The 19,963-nt window shown below is 37.9% G+C and overlaps 1 protein-coding gene across 1 annotated transcript in view; it reads right to left on the reverse strand.

Moving 5' to 3' along the window:
* The window catches only part of LOC124619387 (Down syndrome cell adhesion molecule-like protein Dscam2), an 853,562-nt gene that overhangs the window by 148,494 nt on the left and 685,105 nt on the right, over window positions 1-19,963 (reverse strand). Inside the window, exons 17-19 of the mRNA XM_047145731.1 lie at window positions 13,488-13,636; window positions 13,246-13,377; window positions 151-318 (exon numbers count right to left, since the gene is read on the reverse strand). Of these exons, the coding sequence (XP_047001687.1) occupies window positions 151-318; window positions 13,246-13,377; window positions 13,488-13,636 (449 nt within the window). The remainder of the gene's footprint in view (window positions 1-150; window positions 319-13,245; window positions 13,378-13,487; window positions 13,637-19,963) is intronic.

A 19,963-nucleotide genomic window follows, 5' to 3' on the forward strand; every position in this document is an offset into this window, starting at 1 on the left:
AAATGAGGAATGCTAACATTCACATAAATGAAGTGGTATGTATTGCATGTATAGCTCAGGAGAAATGTAAGATATAAAACACTAGCATTAATGGAAGTTTGTAGAAGTACTCTCAAAATGAAAGAAAAAGTCAATAATAACTCTGGGTACCTTCCTCAGCTGTTATAATCGTAACTGTATCAGATGGATCGGAAGTTCCTATGTCGTTCTCAGCTACAATACGCAAGTGATACGTTGTGGCAGGTTTAAGGTTGAAGACACCAGCAACTGTTTGTTGACCAGGAACAAGTACTCTATCTATGTCATTTTCCCATGTTCCTGTAATACATTACAAAAAGGGTTAGTCTGGCATGTCACGATAAGTCCAAATTATTTTCACAATAGAGCAGAAATAAAATGTGAAATTATTTAAATAAGGTGGTGAAATATGTTAATTACAGTTACAGTAACAGATTTTAATGTACATAAATGACTATCACTGCAAACCTAAAGACAATGTAAACAGACATAATAGATACAAAGGAAAACAATAAAATGGAAAAAATCCTTTACTAGGTACAATAACTGAATGTCATATAACAACAAAAAAATTATACTTCTTACATAATATTTTTCCAGCTTCCCTTATTTTTCAAAGCATCAAGTCATTATTTTGCCTAGTTGTATGTCACTAGAATTCATTATAGAATTTCATTTATATTGCATGTTTGTTCTCAAAATTCCACCACTATTAACACATTCAACATTGCTCTCATTCCTCTTCAATTGCACAGGTAAACTGGTGATTTTCCGGAAAATGTAGAGAATAATTACGAAATAGTCAAGCATCTAATAGCCAGAAATCTATCATCATTTTAAACAACAAACTTTATAGATTAAGAAACGTGTGTGTGTGTGTGTGTGTGTGTGTTTCTGTCAGAACTGGTGTATTATAGTTGCCAACACATGAAAAAGCTCCCCCCAGTAAAAGTTTTACAACTGCTCACAAAGATTTCAAGGGGAAAAAAAAACACTGCTTAACAATTACGTATTTCTTTCATATTTAAATGATGAAAAATGATTACATGTTGTGGTATGCAAAGTTCAACATTGCATTCTTTGTACCACTAACTATTTGCTCTCTTTCCTTATCCTGCTGCCAGTCTCTTTCTTTCCTTTGTCAGGGCAGACTTTACAGTAGCACCATGTTGTTTACTTGTTTTTATTTAGGCCAGTGGTTGGTGTTGGTTCCAATGACTGAATGTCTCCTCCTCAGCTACCAAGCCCATCCTAACTTTTTTAATAAATTCCAACATAGATATCTTTTACCTGCTGACATCTTTGTACAAAATAAAACCAATCACAGCACACATTAGAAAAATGCAAACGAAATTTTTTTGCACTACTTCATTGTTTTTCTTGGAAATGGGTAGTAGCTGTAAAGCTGATAGACACAGTCTCTGCCGGTCTTGTCCACCTTATAATCTATCAAAATGTTTGGTTTTATTGTTCTTGTGTGACCTTCTTTTGAACATACAGACACCACTTTGGTGGTTGCCAGATGTTTTGTGGAGAAGGGCAATACACGAGGTGTGATTTTTAAGTAAGTACCATTTTGAAATTAAAAACAGACATGCTAAGATATCTCAATAATTTTATTTTTACATGAAAGCTGTACCTTAATCTACTTTTCTACATAATTTCCGTCAATATTGAGGCACTTGTCCTAATGTTGTACCAGTTTTTGAATACCCTCCTCATAAAAGTCTGCCGCCTGACTTATTAACCACTGCATCACCACTGTTTTGACTTTGTCATCATCTTGAAGATGCTGACCACCCAGGTGTTTCTTCAAGTGCAGAAACAGATGGTAGTCAGTGGGCGTAAGATCAGGGCTGTACGGAGGATGATCTAGAGTTTCCCATAGAAAAGATGTGATGAGATCTTTGGTCTGATTTGCCACAAGTGGACGGGCATTGTCTTGCAGCAAAACGATGCCCTTCCTCAACTTCCATGGACTGTTGCTTTGATTCTGGTGTGACGTAGATCACCTATGTTTCATCGTCCATAACAATTTGGCTTAAGAAATCATCAGCGTCATTGTGGTACCGCTCAAGGACAGTCGGCGGGACTCACGATTATCAGAAGCATCTTATACACTCAGTACACAACATAAACAATGAAGAATCAGACTGTAATAGCGTCTGTGTGTAGATTAAGGCACAGGCTTTCATGTAAAAATAAAATTATTGAGATATCTTAGCACGTCCTTTTTTTTTAAATTCAAAGCGGTACTTATTTAAAAAACACGCTTCATATATCACCTTATTTTTCCATTTTAGCACTACAATAGGACCCCCCCACTCCCCCCAAAAAAGGTTTCCTTGTTTTGAAGCTTGTGTATAAGCCCTTTCTGTTCTTCCTGACAGTTCTGACAGCTAGTGTCTGATGTCCCCACAACATGTGAAGCCAACCCCACAACATGTGCAGCCATAAGTTGTGTATCATGCAAGAAACCAAATTTCAGCAAGTAGAAAAGATGTGACCCTATGGGATACGAGTGCCACTCACACGGTCGATACATAGGGCCTGTATGGCATGCAGGTATTGTGTTGAATGTGTCCAGCAAAGCCTAACATACTAAGGGTACATTGGACTAAAATTGTCAGGCTATGCCATAACTTCTGGAGTACATTCATTTCTTATACTATAATCCAAATCTTGTTTGTAACAAAGGAAAATACAATTGAGTAAATATATTAATTATATGGCAGAATGGTTGGTCAAATTTTACCTCCAGAAGGCGACATGTGTAATGATTTGGATAGACACACATAAAAGTAAAAGTGACGCACTACCTATCTACAGAATTAATAGTTTCTTCATTGAGGAGGAGAGAAGTATGTGTTGGGGAAGCTTAAAAAGAAAGGGCAGCTGATTTAGAGTCTAGAATAATGGGAATCAGTCTGTAGTGAGGACAATGAAACACAAAGATAAAGGGAAAGTGTCAGAGAGAGTATGTCAGAGATGCACAGTGCTAGCTGCAGTCCAGAGATGACAAGTACAGCACAGTGCTAGCAGCAGTCCAGAGATGATAAGCACAAAGTGGAAAATAAAGAAACATTAGGGGGAGAGAGAGATAAATATTGCAATGAAGAATTATGACAGGAAAAAAGAATCATAATAAATATATAACAGGGTTGTGTTAATGGAGATTACATCCAGCAGGGTGTCACAATGCAGAGATGTGTTGGAGAGCAAGTTCACATATCTAGAGTCTATGGAAACTAGTACTGGGTGGGAGAATCTAAACACCCTATGCGGTTTAGCAAGAACTCAGTTATGTTCTATAACATGACTCAATAGATCTGAGTACTTACTACATTACAGAGGCTATTTGATTCTCCCACCCAATACTATTATCCATTTCACAATGATTTACCTCTGACATTGAGCTCATATTCTGGTTACATCTTGTGGCTTACATGTGCTGTAGCTTGCTGGCCTCATGGAACATTACATTTTAGTTGAAAAGGGGTGATGTGCACAGTAATATTTAAGAGAAGATATGATTCTTTGAGCATTTTTAGGTGTCAGCTTTGAGGGGTCATAGGAACCAGACCATACTTAGAGAAAAAAAAAGTTTCATCAGCACAGTTTAAAGATACAATCATTCTCTATCTAGAGGCAGATTTTTGTTATTTTCTAGTCATTTCAAAGCTATAATGGCACACTCTAGATGCTGTAGTTGAGCTTACCATTGTATCTATTGTGGCATAGAAAGCTCGAACTTTTGTTGGTTACACTGTTGTCATTACTGATGAATAATCCCTGTGTTTGTGTTAGTAGCTGTAAAGCATGCGAAGCTGTGGTGAGTTTTAGTTGTCATACCAGTGCACTACCACCATTGTAATGTGCAATCACTGCCTATTCACTAGCGAAAAATGGCAACTATGTATTTGCATTCCAATACAGTATTGTCACATTTAGTTGTTGTTGTGAGTAGAAATTAATAAAATGGGAAAATGCAAATGAACACTTGATACCACCAAGCAACTCTCGATAAATGCACAATGAAATATATTGTGCATTTTTACAGTGAATGAAAAATTGATCAGATCAAACAAATTTTGGCAGGAAAGAATGATGAGTGAAATAATGACTACCTAAATCAATATCACTATAGGTATATCATCTCCTTAGATTATAAACAGTTCTATTCTCCCTAAAGACAGAAGGCTCTTTGTGAACATGTCTTTTCAAGTTTCTGTATATGACTCACTGAATTCCAGACACTTTGGAGGGCACTTTACAGAGCAGAGCAACACAACTGTAAAGTTTCATTTATCTTAAGTTTCTTCTTCTTCTCCTTTGCTCCTTTGTTCTTGACAAAGGCCCAAATAAGTTCAAAGACACTGAACATGCAGAGCACCAAAGGCAACCACACAAGTTTAATTTCCGTGTCCAGTGAGTGTAATACACTATCCAAAAGGTATTCTTGCGACCTGCAGTGGGATTGTACAAGTTCCAGTATGGCATGACATTAAATGGAAGCTCTACATTATTGCTTTCCATCAATTCAATACTAGAATCATTGCTTCATTTCATAGATGAATTTTGTGGTACTAGATTTATTAACGTGTGATGTGGAGCATGACCTTCAACAATCATATGTCTGTTTTGTAATTTTTTCGAGAACGCTCCTAAATCACTCTTTGTAGTATCTGTCATAATCCCAGAATGATAATCCGCACCTCCTTTTTGCCCAAGAAAACTACAGGCAGCATTTTGCTTGAACCCATCTTTATTACCAGTATTGCAAATAATAATGTGCTTTTTTCCTCCCAGCACTGGACAGTGTTTAAATGCATCCTTTCCAACCATTCCACTCTTAGACACTTCCTCTGTGATATTTGTATACATCTTTTATGCATAACATGTTTCTTGTTCTTGCCATCTGAACGTTTTGGAATCATTTGCACCACACCAACCCTCATCAGTGTAATGAATAGTCAATCCACTGTTTCAACAGTGTCTAGTTGCTACAAGAAATCATCTCTTTTCCCTGCTGCTTGGTCATTTTCCATGAGTACAGGTTTTTTGCTGAACTTTTTGTATCTGAAGTCCAATTTCTAAACAACATGTAAAAGCGTTGTTTCACTCATATCAGGAAAGTCTTCCACTTCAGCTTTCAATATTTCCAGCAAGTTGTGGATATAACTTGCCTTGAAAACTAATAAAATGCACACTTCTATCACCTGCCAGAACTCTTTTTTGGTTATACAAGACATGAAGAAGTTTCTCTATACTCTCTCAACATTTATTTCACTGATACCAAGACATTCAGAAGTCCTCTTCAGCTGCTGTGATATAGAACTGCTAGAGCTCTGTTCTGCCCCCACCCCCCTCCTCCCACCCTCTCAAAGTGAGCATGCACACTGATCACCATGCATGTTTATGGGCTTTTCTCAACCCCATAAATGATGAATGGTTTCAGTCACACAAGCACAAGGCAACTAATTATCTCACACGAGTACACAACAAAGAATGGCAGCATGATTGTTTTCTATCTGACAGGTGGCCCCAATGTAAGTACTTGAACAATGAAATAGAAATATGGTTCAGAGTTACAGGAATGTAGCATCTGCAAGCAGGCAGTACCTAAAGATGCAAAAGCAAATAAATTAAACGTGTGATATTAGCACTTCATTTAGATTTATGTGCTTAGAAAAATAATAGATGTGAAAGACAACACCAGAACTTGGATTACAATCTTTGTCTTGTCCATATGCATCACCATTAGGGGAATTGTGACAGTTTGCACCTGCCGTTACCATGACAAAATTATGAATTGGAAAACAATGAAAATCCACTTTCAAGTAAGGAATGCATATATATCTTTAATCTGTGCATAGGAAATTTTTCTCCTAATTATTATCTGACTTCTCCGACTGCTCAAACCTGACACTCGCCAAAAAATGCTTGAAAAAGCATGGTCTTCCTAAAATTTTGCTGTGTATGTCATCCCTTTTTCAATTAAAATTCAATATTCATATACCAAATAAAAATAGACATTTCCATGATTCTAGTTATGTATGACACATTGCTCTTTGTCATGTGATTTAATCAGAATACGAGCTCAAAGTAAGGGGTCAGTCATTATGAAATGGACAATAGTTCCCGGAACACCAGTGATGAGAACATGGCCCAAACACATCCTTGTATCTGCTTCATACATTCCTGGACTTGATCTCTGTTAACACATCCCCCCTCCTTTCTTCATTATACTTATACGTAATTTATTATCATTCTTGTTTGTGTCCTAATTCTTAATTGTACTATTCATCTCTTTTTCCCTGTAATCCACCTATACTTCTCATTCTGTGTTTATCATCTGTGGACAGAGGCTGGTACAGTGCTTAACAATGTATCATCTCTGATCTACACTCTTTGCTGCCTCCTCCTTTATCTTTGTCTACCCTAATCCTCACTACAAGTGTATTTCTCTCATCCTAGGATCTGAGTGACCTTTGTTTACTTTCTTTAATCTTTGAAAATTTATTCATCTCTTCATAATGAAAGAACTGTTAGTACCAAAAGCTAAATAAATTAATAGGTCACTTTTATTTGCTATCGGCAATACTCCACATTTCACGTTTTGAAGGTAAACAGTGGTCAAAATAAATCTTTGCATTTATTTTTCATCCAAAATATTCAATTACAGTAGAACTTTGATTTTACATTCTCCGATTTTACATTTTTCACTATTCTACACCATAAATCTGTAGCCCCTGTGAAAAACCTATAAAATCAGTGATAAAAATTCCCCAATTTTACATTTCTTCCTAGTAAGGCTTTCCTCGATTTTAACTGCTACTCGATCTCTCGCTTGACTTTGCCCCATATTCTTCCTACTGACATTTGATGTGACTGAACGAGTTGTAAGTGGCACAAAAGGCACCATGGGTGTTGGTGGAGTTAAGAGAATTTTTTAGGGCATTGTGAAGAAGCGAGATGTGAGAGAGAAAATGCTAACATAATCCACAATCGGTGTTGCCAACACAACGTGCCACATTTAGCGTCGTGGTGCAATCATGATACAACTACTGCTATTTTATAGCGGTAATGGAAAAATAAGACAGTCAACACAAAATGCTCCAGACTGAGCCAATATGTGACGAGGAGGGCCAGCCGCCACTTTATCTTCTGTCACTTATAACCCAGTCTCATCTACTTGCACGTATTTCTGATGTACTGCATTCAGCAATAATATCAATCTTCAACCTTTTAAATTCAAACACTGAGTCCTGAAGAATATTCTCAGTCATAGTTGAGGAAACGTCGTCCATTTCTGGCTAGTGAACTTTTATTGACTGGTGACTTGTTAAGTCACCCAATTGCCAGTGCAGCCACCACACCACAATAATACATGTAAAATGAGATTATTACTGGTGGAGAGGGGGTTCGCCCTTCAGCACAGGAGTGTTGGTAGGGATGAAAGCATTTTGTGAAGTACTGAAAATATGCTTTTCATGCATATGATGTGTGCTTTGATAGAAATTTCACACGGAAATAGAACACAGGTTTTGCGATAGCACATTTTAAAGGCTTTCGCATTCAAACCTGACATGATGCAGTTGCAATAACCATATACATTACTCGTGTATATACTTTGCACCACACACAACACACACTGTAGATTGTAAAGATTGGCAGCAGTAATAGAGGACATGAAGCAAAACTGTAGCACCTAGGCTGTCTCTCAAATTTACATTTTGCACAGTGTACGGAAATTCACTGATCTGACTTCTAATAAGCTTATAACATCAACTGGGGCAGTAAACTGATTTTTTCATGTCTCTGTTTCTCTCTTCAAGCCTAAAATAACATTTTAACATTGGTGAGCATATTAAGTGCAGCTTGAAAGAAAAGTATTAAACAGTAACAGCATTGGTGACGATGTATGTCATTAAGCAGATGTCCGCATTTATCATTATAGTTTTTTGTTTTAATTCAACATGTTCACGAATTTTTGCTTGGATGATCTCTCAAAAACGCGCATTTTTGAATTTATAATTTGTGGCTGTAGCATGTCAGCAAACAGCTGACTTACCTTGTACCCAGACACCAATTTCATTTTTTTGATGAGTTTTCACTTGCTGCTAACGTATCTGTGATTTTTTGAGAACTGATGAAATTAGTTACCACAAATTATTCTGTAAACCTTGTATTATGCATTTAATTTCCTTCACTTAGATATATTGTTAACAAAATATTGGAGAGGATTGCTGTTTTTAATCATATATGCCAATTACATGTGTTTTTGCTCATATTTTAGGGGATTTAAACATTTTTCTGGAGTCTGCATTTTCCTAAATTTTGCATTTTTTACTTCTGGAGCACACAAAAATGAAAAATAGGGGTTTCATTGTACATAGTTTTTAGTTTTATTTAAAATATGTTGTGTATGTAACTGATGAAAGAAAAAACATGCAATAAACCAAATGAAACAGACAAAAGGCAATACAGACATCTAAAAAATGAGACTGACAGAAAATGCAAAATAGCAAAGAAGCCATGGCTGGAGGAGAAATTTCAAATCTGTACAATCATGTAAGGGTATGGGAAACATAGAAGCTACATACAGTAATATTAGAGAGGCTTTTGAAGAAAAGAGAAGTAGTTGTATGGACAGCGAGATTTCGGGTACCAAATCTGTAATGAGCAAAGAACAGAAGTGCAAAAAAGGGAAGGAATATATAGAAGAGCTATACAAAGGAAATAAACCTAAAGAAAAGTATGGAAAGGGAAGAAGAAGTTGATGATGTGGAGCTGGCTGATGCACAACTGCAAGAAAAATTTGACAGAGCACTAAAATACCAAACAAGGAACCTGGGTAAAATGACATTTTCTATGATTTATTAAGATACATATGAGAACCAAGCATCATTTGGTAAACAAGATATATGAGGCAAGCAAATACCCTCAGACTTCAAAAAGAACGCAGTACCTTCAGTACCAAGAAAGGAGGATGATGAAAGGTGTTAATATTACTAAACTACCACTTTAATAAATCACAAGCACAACATAGTAACCTCGTCTACATACAGAACACTTGAAAGACTGGCAGAAGCCATGGTCATACAAATTATCATAGAAAGTACACAGAAGAAAGACAAACCAACATTTATAACATTTGTAGACTTTAAAAAGCTTGTGACAGTGTTTAATTTAATACACTCTTGAACAATGTGAGGTTATGAGGGATAAAATAGAGGAAGTGAAAGATTATCAGACGTTTGTAAAGAGATTAGATAGCATTTGTAAAAGTCAAAATACTTGAAATGGCAGAAACAGTTGAGAAGAGAATGTAACACGTTAATGGACTATACTCCATGTTATTAAATCTGTACATAGAGCAAGCAGTACAAGAAAGTGAGGAGAAATTTGGAAATATAATGTAATTGGATACATAAAAGATCTACTCACCAAGCAGTGGCAGAACACACATATAAAAGGTATTACAGTCTGGTAGCTTCCGGAGCCAGTGGCTTAGACTAGTGAGTTTTAGGAAAAGGGGTACAGTTCAGAAAAGTCATCCAGAACCTCAGGTCGTGGATGACTTACCAGACAGGATGGAAATGGAAGTCAGCCCTGACCCAGTGTCCTGGGTGGCTTTTTCAAACTCCATCCCTTTTCCTAAATCTCACCAGTCCTTTTCCTTCACCTCTCTTCCTTTCCCTTCAGAAAGAACAGGCTATATATAGTTGGTGATAGCATGTTTGTTGCCGTTAAAAGAAGTTTATCTCATAGCAAAATTGAAGTAGATAGTTCCTGTGAGTTAGTACGGGTAGAAGTCATTCTTGCCAAACCGAATAAAATAACAATTGGATGCTTTTACCGACCTTCCAACTCAAATGATACAATTGCTGAAAGGTTCAAAGAAAATTTGAGGCTAATTTCAAACATGTAGTCAACTCATACAATTATAGCTGGTGGTGACTTCAATTTACCCTCGATATGTTGGCAAAAATACATGTTTAAATCTGGAGATAGACATAAAACAACATCTGAAATTGTGCAAATGCATTCTCTCAATATTATTTTGAGCAATTAATTCATGAGCCCACTCAAATAGTAAATGGTTGTGAAAACACACTTTACCTCTAAGCAACAAATAGTCCTGAGCTAGTAACAAGCATCAAAATGGGTACAGGGGTTAGTGAAAACAGGGCTGTCATAACAAGACTGAATATCATAGCTCCCAAACCCACCAAAAATAAACTAAATTATGATAGTTATTGGGCACACAAAAAGTGCAAAAGCAAATGAATTGGTCATTTTGAAAAGGGATCATCTCCAATTTTTTTGCAAAATTCTTTTTCAATGGATTCTGTTTCTCTGGTATCTGTTCAGTGATTCCTTGTGAAAATGAGTCAAATCTCATCATTGTAGTGTGTTGCAGCTGAGAGGAAACATAGCATTCATTCTGAAAAGGAGTTGTGTCTCAGAGATGGCCCATTTTCAAAATGTACTGCACACTCATGTTGGACTCTGTCTGCCCCACTTTTCTCCCATTGTTCCCCCTCTTCTTCTACCTTTGTTGTGGTTGATGCAACAATCCCTGCCAGTCTGTCATTTGCAGTCTAGTGCCATTATTACAGCTTGACACTTACGCACTGTGTTAATGTTTGTTTTTGTTAAACAAACATGCCTTTGTGAGGAAGTGAAAGCTCATCAAGTATGTCCTCTTTCCTCAAAAAAAGGAGAGAGAAGAAGAAGAAGATTGGAAAGGGGCATATTAACTATGTTGGAAAACTTGCAGTAGACTGGAAACCCCTGCAAGTAACTTTCTATTCACACCCACCAGGCTAGCCGCACAAACTAACGCACTGCTTCTCAAGCGGGAAGGCATGCCGGTCCTCGGCACAATCTGCCCAATGGATTAGTGTAAAGGTCCGGTGTGCTGGCCAGCCTGTGGATGGTTTTTAAGGTAGTTTTCCACCTGCCTCAGCAAATGCGGGGTGGTTCCCCTTATTACGCCTCAGTTACAATACGTCGGCGATGGCTGCGCAAACACTGTCTCCACATATGCATACACCATAATGACTCTAACATGCAAACATTTGGGATTAAACTTGTCTGGTATGAGACGTTCCTGGAGGGTGGAGGGAGGGGGGGGGGGGCGGAGGGAGGGGGGCAGGGGGGGGGGGGGCACTGGGGACCAAACTGCACAATAATCCTGGGTCCATTGTGGGGTGGTGGTGAGGTAGGTGGACTGCTGTGCCTTTTGTGGGGTTGTGAACCACTGAGGCCTCCGGCGGGATGAAGCTCTCTGACGTTTCTAGGTCTCCGCTTTAATACACAGTACACAAGTTTCTACTCTATAAATGAAACACCTGAACTGTCCACACACACTTGTACACATATATTCTAATGTTTGCACTTTGAAAATTTCAAAAATCATCATCATCATTCTCAAATTTGGGATTGTAATAAGCTTTTCTTGCTACCTGTTATTATTATATATTTATTTATTTACTTTTAGGTGTTTTTTCACTATATCACCTGAAAAAATTATGGACTGATCAAGACAGTGAATAAGTTTAATGCCAAGGATGAGCGAGATATTATTCTCCAAGGACTAATCAATGTTCCCTCACCAAAAAACTGCAAGAAATGCTTGTTTGATGAAGATATTCAAATAAAAAATAAGTCAAAGATTCGCAAAATCCAATCAAATATCTTCCAAGTACCATATTGTATTGTTCAATAATTGTCATCGAGTGCTTGAAGTGTGAAGAGGTAGATATCAAAATAAGAAGAGAACCCTTCTTAAAGGATAATTCCAAACGTGCTGCAACCACTGAACTTATTGTCCACAAGAAAAGACCCCCAAAACTAAAAAAAAATGAATATTGTCTGACCAACATGCAAAGAAAATGAAAAAGTATCTGCAGTGTGCTTTGATTACATGCAAAATCTTCCCCTTTCTTGTTTGCCTATACAAGAGGTCTGTTATTAGTCAGCTATGGCTAAACGAATTTTGCATTCGCAATTTCAAAACTGGAAAAGCAACTTTTTACTCATGTATTGAAAAGGAAGGGAAAAAGGTCCCAACGAAGTTTGCTCTTTTTAAGTGACATTACAGAATACATCCATAGTGAAGCAGAACAGCTTAATCTATTCTGTGATGGTTGCCGGGGCAAAAACCTTAACAATACCAAAGTAGAATTCTTATTCCCATTGTCACAAAGAGAAGGTTTTCAAAAATAATACTGTACTTTGCTCAAGGCAACCATCCCTTCAAAGATTGTAACCAAGATTTTGCGATGGTGAAAAGGAGAATTTGACATCAGGACAGGATTTATTCTCCTCAACAGTACGAGATATAATTGAAAGGTCATCAAATTTGAGTAAATTGAATGTAAAGCATGCTACTCATCAAGATGTGGCAGCATTCAATACTTGGTGGCACACATCCTTCGAAAAGAAAGTCCTTTCAACTGAACGTTTTGGCCAAGCAACCCCTAACAAAGAAAAATCTAATTTTGCAGTGAATAAGTATTATGAATTTCAATTTACAAGTCAGGTACCAGGAACTGTGATTGTGAAACCCCCTGCAGATTGCATAATAGAGGATCAATTTCGTTTACTAAGGAAATAATGAACTGGCTCATTGCTATTCATCCGAGATCCATCTAATAATCCATCTTACGCTGGGAAAATTCCTATAAATGTTGAGAAAATCAAAGATTTAAATAAGTTGTACCAATATGTATGAGATAAACACTAGGAATTTGATGATGAGATTTACCTTTGGCCTGCCACCATGAATGATGAAGCTTCTGAAGAATTCTAAAACAAAGTTCATTTTATTGTGCGGACTTCCCAGAACCATCGTGCTGTTTTCACAGTTTTTTCAGTTTATTTGTGTGAGAGCATAAGACTCATTTGGAGATTTTTGTAATATTGCAAATACAAATACTCTTTATATACAACCTAAAAAAAGTGCATTTTGGAAACAAGTCATCTCTCTCATGAAAAATTAATTTCCTTGTGCACAAGAACAGGTTAAAACTTTCCAAAATAACATTTTTATTCCTAACAAGACAACTGTTAACAGAAAAAAGATTCATCACCGTTCTGCAAAATGTAAGCATTATAATACGGTTTTTGTTTCTCCTGTAAAATTTGGAAAACTGGAGATGACCCCTTTTCAAAATGGTCAATCCAAATACACAGATAAGTAAATAAATGTAATACCTTTTGCATGTTTGAATTCAATAAGATAACGCTTGATTGGAGACTTTCCATCATATGGTGCAGCCCAAGACAACTGAACAGATCGGCCAGATTTATCCAGAACTTTCAAGCCATCAGGTACTTCAGGAACCTCTGTCAAAAAATCAACACTGTTGCATGTACTTGTACAGAATGCAGGTATGTGTCCAACACAAACAGTATCTACTGCTTCCAGCTATCAGCATTACTACAGCAAACATTACCTTGAACAATCATATTAATGCTTGTATCATCACTCCCAAATGCATTTGTAGCAACACATGTGAACAGAGCAGAATCCTCTCTCTCAGTTCGTTTTATGCTCAGGTCAGACAAAACACCATTAGGAAGTATTTCCTCTCTGATCGTGTATCTGTGAAATGGTATTGCAGTAACAGCAATTGAGAAATAACCACAAAGTAAAAGTTCACATTAGTGTAATATATTCTGAACACACTGCTAAACTGAATGCTCTACAGAACAGAATAGTTACATACCTTCACTTACAAAGTATCTAATACAAATAAAAACAATGTTAAGAAAAATTCACTAAATGTCTTAAAATGTTCTTTATTACTGAAAATTTGTTTCTAAGTTGCTTTATTAAGGCATTAAGCAGTGTTTAATCCCTCCTACCAAGATATATCATTATCATATTATATGTTTATTATTAGTCTTCAATTTTTTGGGAAGATGAAAAGACCACTGAGAATTACCACTACCAGTTACAAACTTTGTCAACTATTGTATTACTTATTTATTTAATGACATGTTTCGAGGGTTATACCTCACCTTCAGGCTAAATGACATTACAAAACAACTTTACAATAAGGTCATATTGATGTCACAAAGTGAGTGACTGTTACAAAAGATTTTCCTGCAAACATCAGTCCAGCTTCCAAAGCGACATTGCCTCTTACTAAGTTTTCTCTTTTTCCACAGGATGACCACAGCATTTATGAAAACACTATGTACCATCAGTATGACCTTATTGTAAAGTTGTTTTTGTAATGCCATTTAGCCTGAAGATGAGGTATAGCCCTCGAAACATGTCGCTAAATAAATAAGTAATACACTAGTTGACAAAGTCTGGGATTGGTAGTGGTAATTTAAAAAAACATTTACCAGTGAGAATATCTGATGAATAGAATCAACAGCACTACAACCACTTTTCAGTGGGGTTCTTGTTTCAACTTTTGTTTGTGAGCATGAACTGCAGTAGGAACACAGTGGACTGCAACTTATAAAGGAAAATACACTTGAGAAAACTATAAAATTTCAAATAAATAGAACAGCTGATCATCACTTACGTTTAGGAGTAAAAATTCCAGTGCTGCTGATAGACACTTTTAAAAGTGGAAAACTTGTCCCATGTAGTAGCTCTAAAGAGCTACTAGTTCCTTCCTCTGGGATACGATGACTAATGTTAGAGAGGAGGATCAGATCATTCACATCCTGGGATGTTCTAAAAACGAGGGGAAACTGGATTGAAGGGGAAAGTGTCAGAGAGAGTAGGTCAAACACACCATATTCAGAAGCACTGGGCCATGATGTTAACCATTAACAGAGATTCACTCTGCACATTTTATGTACAAATGATCAGCATCAAACTGGCTGTGTGCATGAATGGACAAACAAGAACTGGTCTTGAGGGCATCCAGTACCCAGTTGCTGAACATCTCTACAGCATGACTCACGTGACCCTAGTGCCTGATACACTATGTAGGTTAATTAGATTCTCCCACCACATACTAGTTTATTTGACTGCCACAGGTCAGAACATGCTTCTCTACAATTATCCTCACATGCCACCAACCTCATGGCCTTGATCTCTATTATCACACAATACCCACATTCCACTCATTGTTATACATTTTACTTGTTTACTTATTCAGTTACTTTCTTTATTGCTTCACTGTTGTCATCGTTAACTTTTCTCAAAACAAGAGTTCTGTCAATTGTGTGGTTACTGTTCTTCACAGTGTAGGTAGATTTATAATGTAGCAGTAGTAGTAGTAGTAGTAGTAGTAGTGAGTAATTGGCAGGTAGAGACAGAAGTAGGTGTTACTATTCACTGGGTCTGCTATATGGAGTTGACACCCAATTGCAAAGTCTGTGGGACAAAAGAGTGATTCCACTATTTAGAGGTGACTCTGACTTTACGCATTTGTACTATTACATTGAGTGGTGCCCAACTGTAATGTCCATAGGCCAAGAGTATGAACATTTTGATACGTTATTTTGTTCCCGTTGGTGTCCCCTTATGTGTCTAGGGCTGTGTCTAATATTAAGTCATTTCATGATGTTGCTTATGAAGTCTTTAATTGATTTGTTATACTCTAGTGCCCCCCCCCCCCCCCCCCCCCAAAAGAACCATGGACCTTGCCGTTGGTGGGGTGGCTTGCGTGCCTCAGCGATACAGATAGCCGTACCGTAGGTGCAACCACAACGGAGGGGTATCTGTTGAGAGGCCAGACAAACGTGTGGTTCCTGAAGAGGGGCAGCAGCCTTCTCAGTAGTTGCAGGTGCAACAGTCTGGATGATTGATCTGGCCTTGGAACACTAACCAAAACGGCCTTGCTGTGCTGGTACTGCGAACGGCTGAAAGCAAGGGGAAACTACAGCCGTAATTTCTCCCGAGGGCATGCAGCTTTACTGTATGGTTAAATGATGATGGCGTCCTCTTGGGTAAAATATTCCGGAGGTAAAATAGTCCCACATTCAGATCTCTGGGCGGGGACTACTCGGGAGGACGTTGTTATCATGAGAAAGAAAACTGCCGTTCTATGGATCGGAGCGTGGAATGTCAGATCCCTCAATCGGACAGGTAGGTTTTTGTGAAGCTCGGTGGCAGGAAGAACAAGGCTTTTGGTCAGGTGAATATAGGGCTATAAATACAAAATCAAATAGGGGTACTGCAGGAGTAGGTTTAATAATGAACAAAAAAATAGGAGTGCGGGTAAGCTACTACAAACAGCATAGTGAATGCATTATTGTGGCCAAGATAGACACGAAACCCATGCCTACTACAGTAGTACAAGTTTATATGCCAACTAGCTCTGCAGATGACGAAGATATTGAAGAAATGTATGATGAAATAAAAGAAATTATTCAGATAGTGAAGGGAGACGAAAATTTAATAGTCATGGGTGACTGGAATTCAGTAGTAGGAAAACGGAGAGAAGGAAATGTAGTAGGTGAATATGGATTGGGGCTAAGAAATGAAAGAGGAAGCCGCCTGATAGAATTTTGCACAGAGCACAACTTAATCATAGCTAACACTTGGTTCAAGAATCATAAAAGAAGGTTGTATACATGGAAGAAGCCTGGAGATACTGACAGGTTTCTGATAGATTATATAATGGCAAGACAGAGATTTAGGAACCAGGTTTTAAATTGTAAGACATTTGCAGGGGCAGATGTGGACTCTGACCTCATTCTGTTGGTTATGAACTGTAGATTAAAACTGAAGAAACTGCAAAAGGTGGGAATTTAAGGCGATGGGACCTGGATAAACTGACAAAACCAGAGGTTGTACAGAGTTTCAGGGAGAGTATAAGGGAAAAATTGACAGGAATGGGGGAAAGAAATACAGTAGTAGAAGAATGGGTAGCTTTGAGGGATGAAATAGTGAAGGCAGCAGAGGATGAAATAGGTAAAAAGATGAGGGCTAGTAGAAACCCTTGGGTAACAGAAGAAATATTGACTTTAATTGATTAAAGGATAAAATATAAAAATGCAGTAAATGTAGCAGGTAAAAAGAAATACAAACGTCTCAAAAACGAGATTGACAGGAAGTACAAAATGGCTAAGCAGGGATGGCCAGAGGACAAATGTAAGGATATAGAGGCTTATTTCACTAGGGGTAAGATAGATACTGCCTACAGGAAAATTAAAGAGACCTTTGGAGAAAAGAGAACCACTTGTATGAATATCAAGAGCTCAGATGGAAACCCAGTTCTAAGCAAAGAAGGGAAAGCAGAAAGGTGGAAGGAGTATATAGAGGGCCTATACAAGGGCAATGTACTTGAGGACAATGTTATGGAAATGGAAGAGGATGTAGATGAAGATGAAATGGGAGATACGATACTGCGTGAAGAGTTTGACAAAGCACTGAAAGACCTGAGTCGAAACAAGGCTCCGGGAGTAGACAATGTTCCATTAGTACTACTGACAGCCTTGGGAGAGCCAGTCCTGACAAAACTCTGCCATCTGGTGAGCAAGTTGTATGAGACAAGCGAAATACCCTCAGACTTCAAGAAGAATATAATAATTCCAATCCCAAAGAAAGCAGGTGCTGACAGATGTGAAAATTACTGAACAATCAGTTTAATAAGTCACAGATGCAAAATACTAATGCGAATTGTTTACAGACGAATGGAAAAACTGGTAGAAGCCGACCTCGGGGAAGATCAGTTTGGATTCCGTAGAAATATTGGAACACGTGAGGCAATACTGACCCTACGACTTATCTTAGAAGCTAGATTAAGGAAGGGCAAACCTACGTTTCTAGCATTTGTAGACTTAGAGAAAGCTTTTGACAATGTTGACTGGAATACTCTCTTTCAGATTCTGAAGGTGGCAGGGGTAAAATATAGGGAGCAAAACGTTATTTACAATTTGTACAGAAACCAGATGGCAGTTACAAGAGTCGAGGGACATGAAAGGGAAGCAGTGGTTGGGAAGGGAGTGGGACAGGGTTGTAGCCTCTCCCCGATGCTATTCAATCTGTATATTGAGCAAGCAGTAAAGGAAACAAAAGAAAAGTTCGGAGTAGGTATTAAAATCCATGGAGAAGAAATAAAAACTTTGAGGTTTGCCGATGACATTGTAATTCTGTCAGAGAAAGCAGAGGACTTGGAAGAGCAGTTGAAGGGAATGGACAGTGTCTTGAAAGGAGGGTATAAGATGAACATCAACAAAAGCAAAACGAGGATCACGGAATGTAGTCGAATTAAATCGGGTGATGCTGAGGGAATTAGATTAGGGAATGAGACACTTAAAGTAGTAAAGGAGTTTTGCTATTTGGGGAGCAAATTAACTGATCATGGTCGAAGTAGAGAGGATATAAAATGTAGACTGGCAATGGCAAGGAAAGCGTTTCTGAAGAAGAGAAATTTGTTAACATTGAGTATTGATTTAAGTGTCAGGAAGTCATTTCTGAAAGTATTTGTATGGAGTGTAGCCATGTATGGAAGTGAAACATGGACGATAAATAGTTTAGACAAGAAGAGAATAGAAGCTTTCAAAATGTGGTGCTACAGAAGAATGTTGAAGATTAGATGGATAGATCACATAACTAATGAGGAGGTATTGAGTAGGATTGGGGAGAAGAGAAGTTTGTGGCACAACGTGACTAGAAGAAGGGATCGGTTGGTAGGACATGTTCTGAGACATCGAGGGATCACCAATTTAGTATTGGAGGGCAGTGTGGAGGATAAAAATCGTACAGGGAGACCAAGAGATGAATACACTAAACAGATTCAGAAGGATGTAGTTTGTAGTAGGTACTGGGAGATGAAGTAGCTTGCACAGGATAGAGTAGCATGGAGAGCTGCATCAAACCAGTCTCTGGACTGAAGGCCACAACAACAACAACAACTCTAGTGCCCAGCTTGCTCAAGAACTAGAGCTGAGCAATAACGTCTTTAGTTGTCAGGTCTGTAGAATATTCTGTTCTTGTGATTTGTTGTGTAAGGTATATATTGTTTTATAAAGTTTTTGTTGAAATAAGCCCTGAGTTGCCAACTTTGTTTAATATTCTGTTCTTGTGATTTGTTGTGAAAGGAATTTATTGTTTTAATACATTTTTTTCCCAGCAAAATAATCCTGTGCCTGCACTCTCCCCAGACCAAATCAGACTCCACCCAAATTCTATACTACAACTGGTAGCAGAGTACGGTCGCACATTGTGCTGGCACGGAGCCCGTCACACTAGTTGTAACCTTGGAAACTGTGTCTTGCTCTCCCATGTGCTGCTGCAGGTATGGCCAATGACAAGGTGCCAGTATAGCATTTCTACAAGAGCCAAAATAATCCCACATTTGCACTACCCCAGTCCAGGCCCCACTCCACCTAAAATCTATGATGTGGTACAGTTCTCAAACAACACATAATAATTAAACAGCAACATGTTTTGATAATTCTCTTCAGTGATATGGAATTTGGGGCAGTAGCTAGATGATGCATCCACGCAGGCATTTGTGCATGCCCACTGGCATGCAGAAATTTAAGAGTGGGGTGAAATTAAATATACAAGGGTGTGCTGAAAACTAATGCTTCCATATTAACTCTTAAAGCTTTTTAAATACAACAAACTTTATTAACACTTACACCTTTATTCTTTGCATCTACATATTTATTTCTCAATATAGCCAACCTGGTGACGAACACATTTTTCCCAATGGCAGACCATTTTGTTGATGCTGTCACTGTAGAATGTTTGTCTTTGTTGACTGAGCAACCACCTCACCTCTGCTTGTACCGCTTCATCACAATCAAGTGAAATATACAAAAGTGTTCTTTAAACTTTGGAAACAATGGAAAATTGGATGGGACCAAGTCAGGACTGTATGGAGGATGACTGACGACAGCGGACCCAAGGTGTCAGGTTGTAGATTTCACAGCACTCATGTGGGGTCTGACATTGTTATACTGTAGCAGAGGGTGCTTGATGTGTGGATAAACGCTTAGAATTAAT

Source organism: Schistocerca americana, chromosome 6, assembly GCF_021461395.2.
Source record: "Schistocerca americana isolate TAMUIC-IGC-003095 chromosome 6, iqSchAmer2.1, whole genome shotgun sequence".
NCBI classification, from domain to species: Eukaryota; Metazoa; Arthropoda; class Insecta; order Orthoptera; family Acrididae; genus Schistocerca; species Schistocerca americana.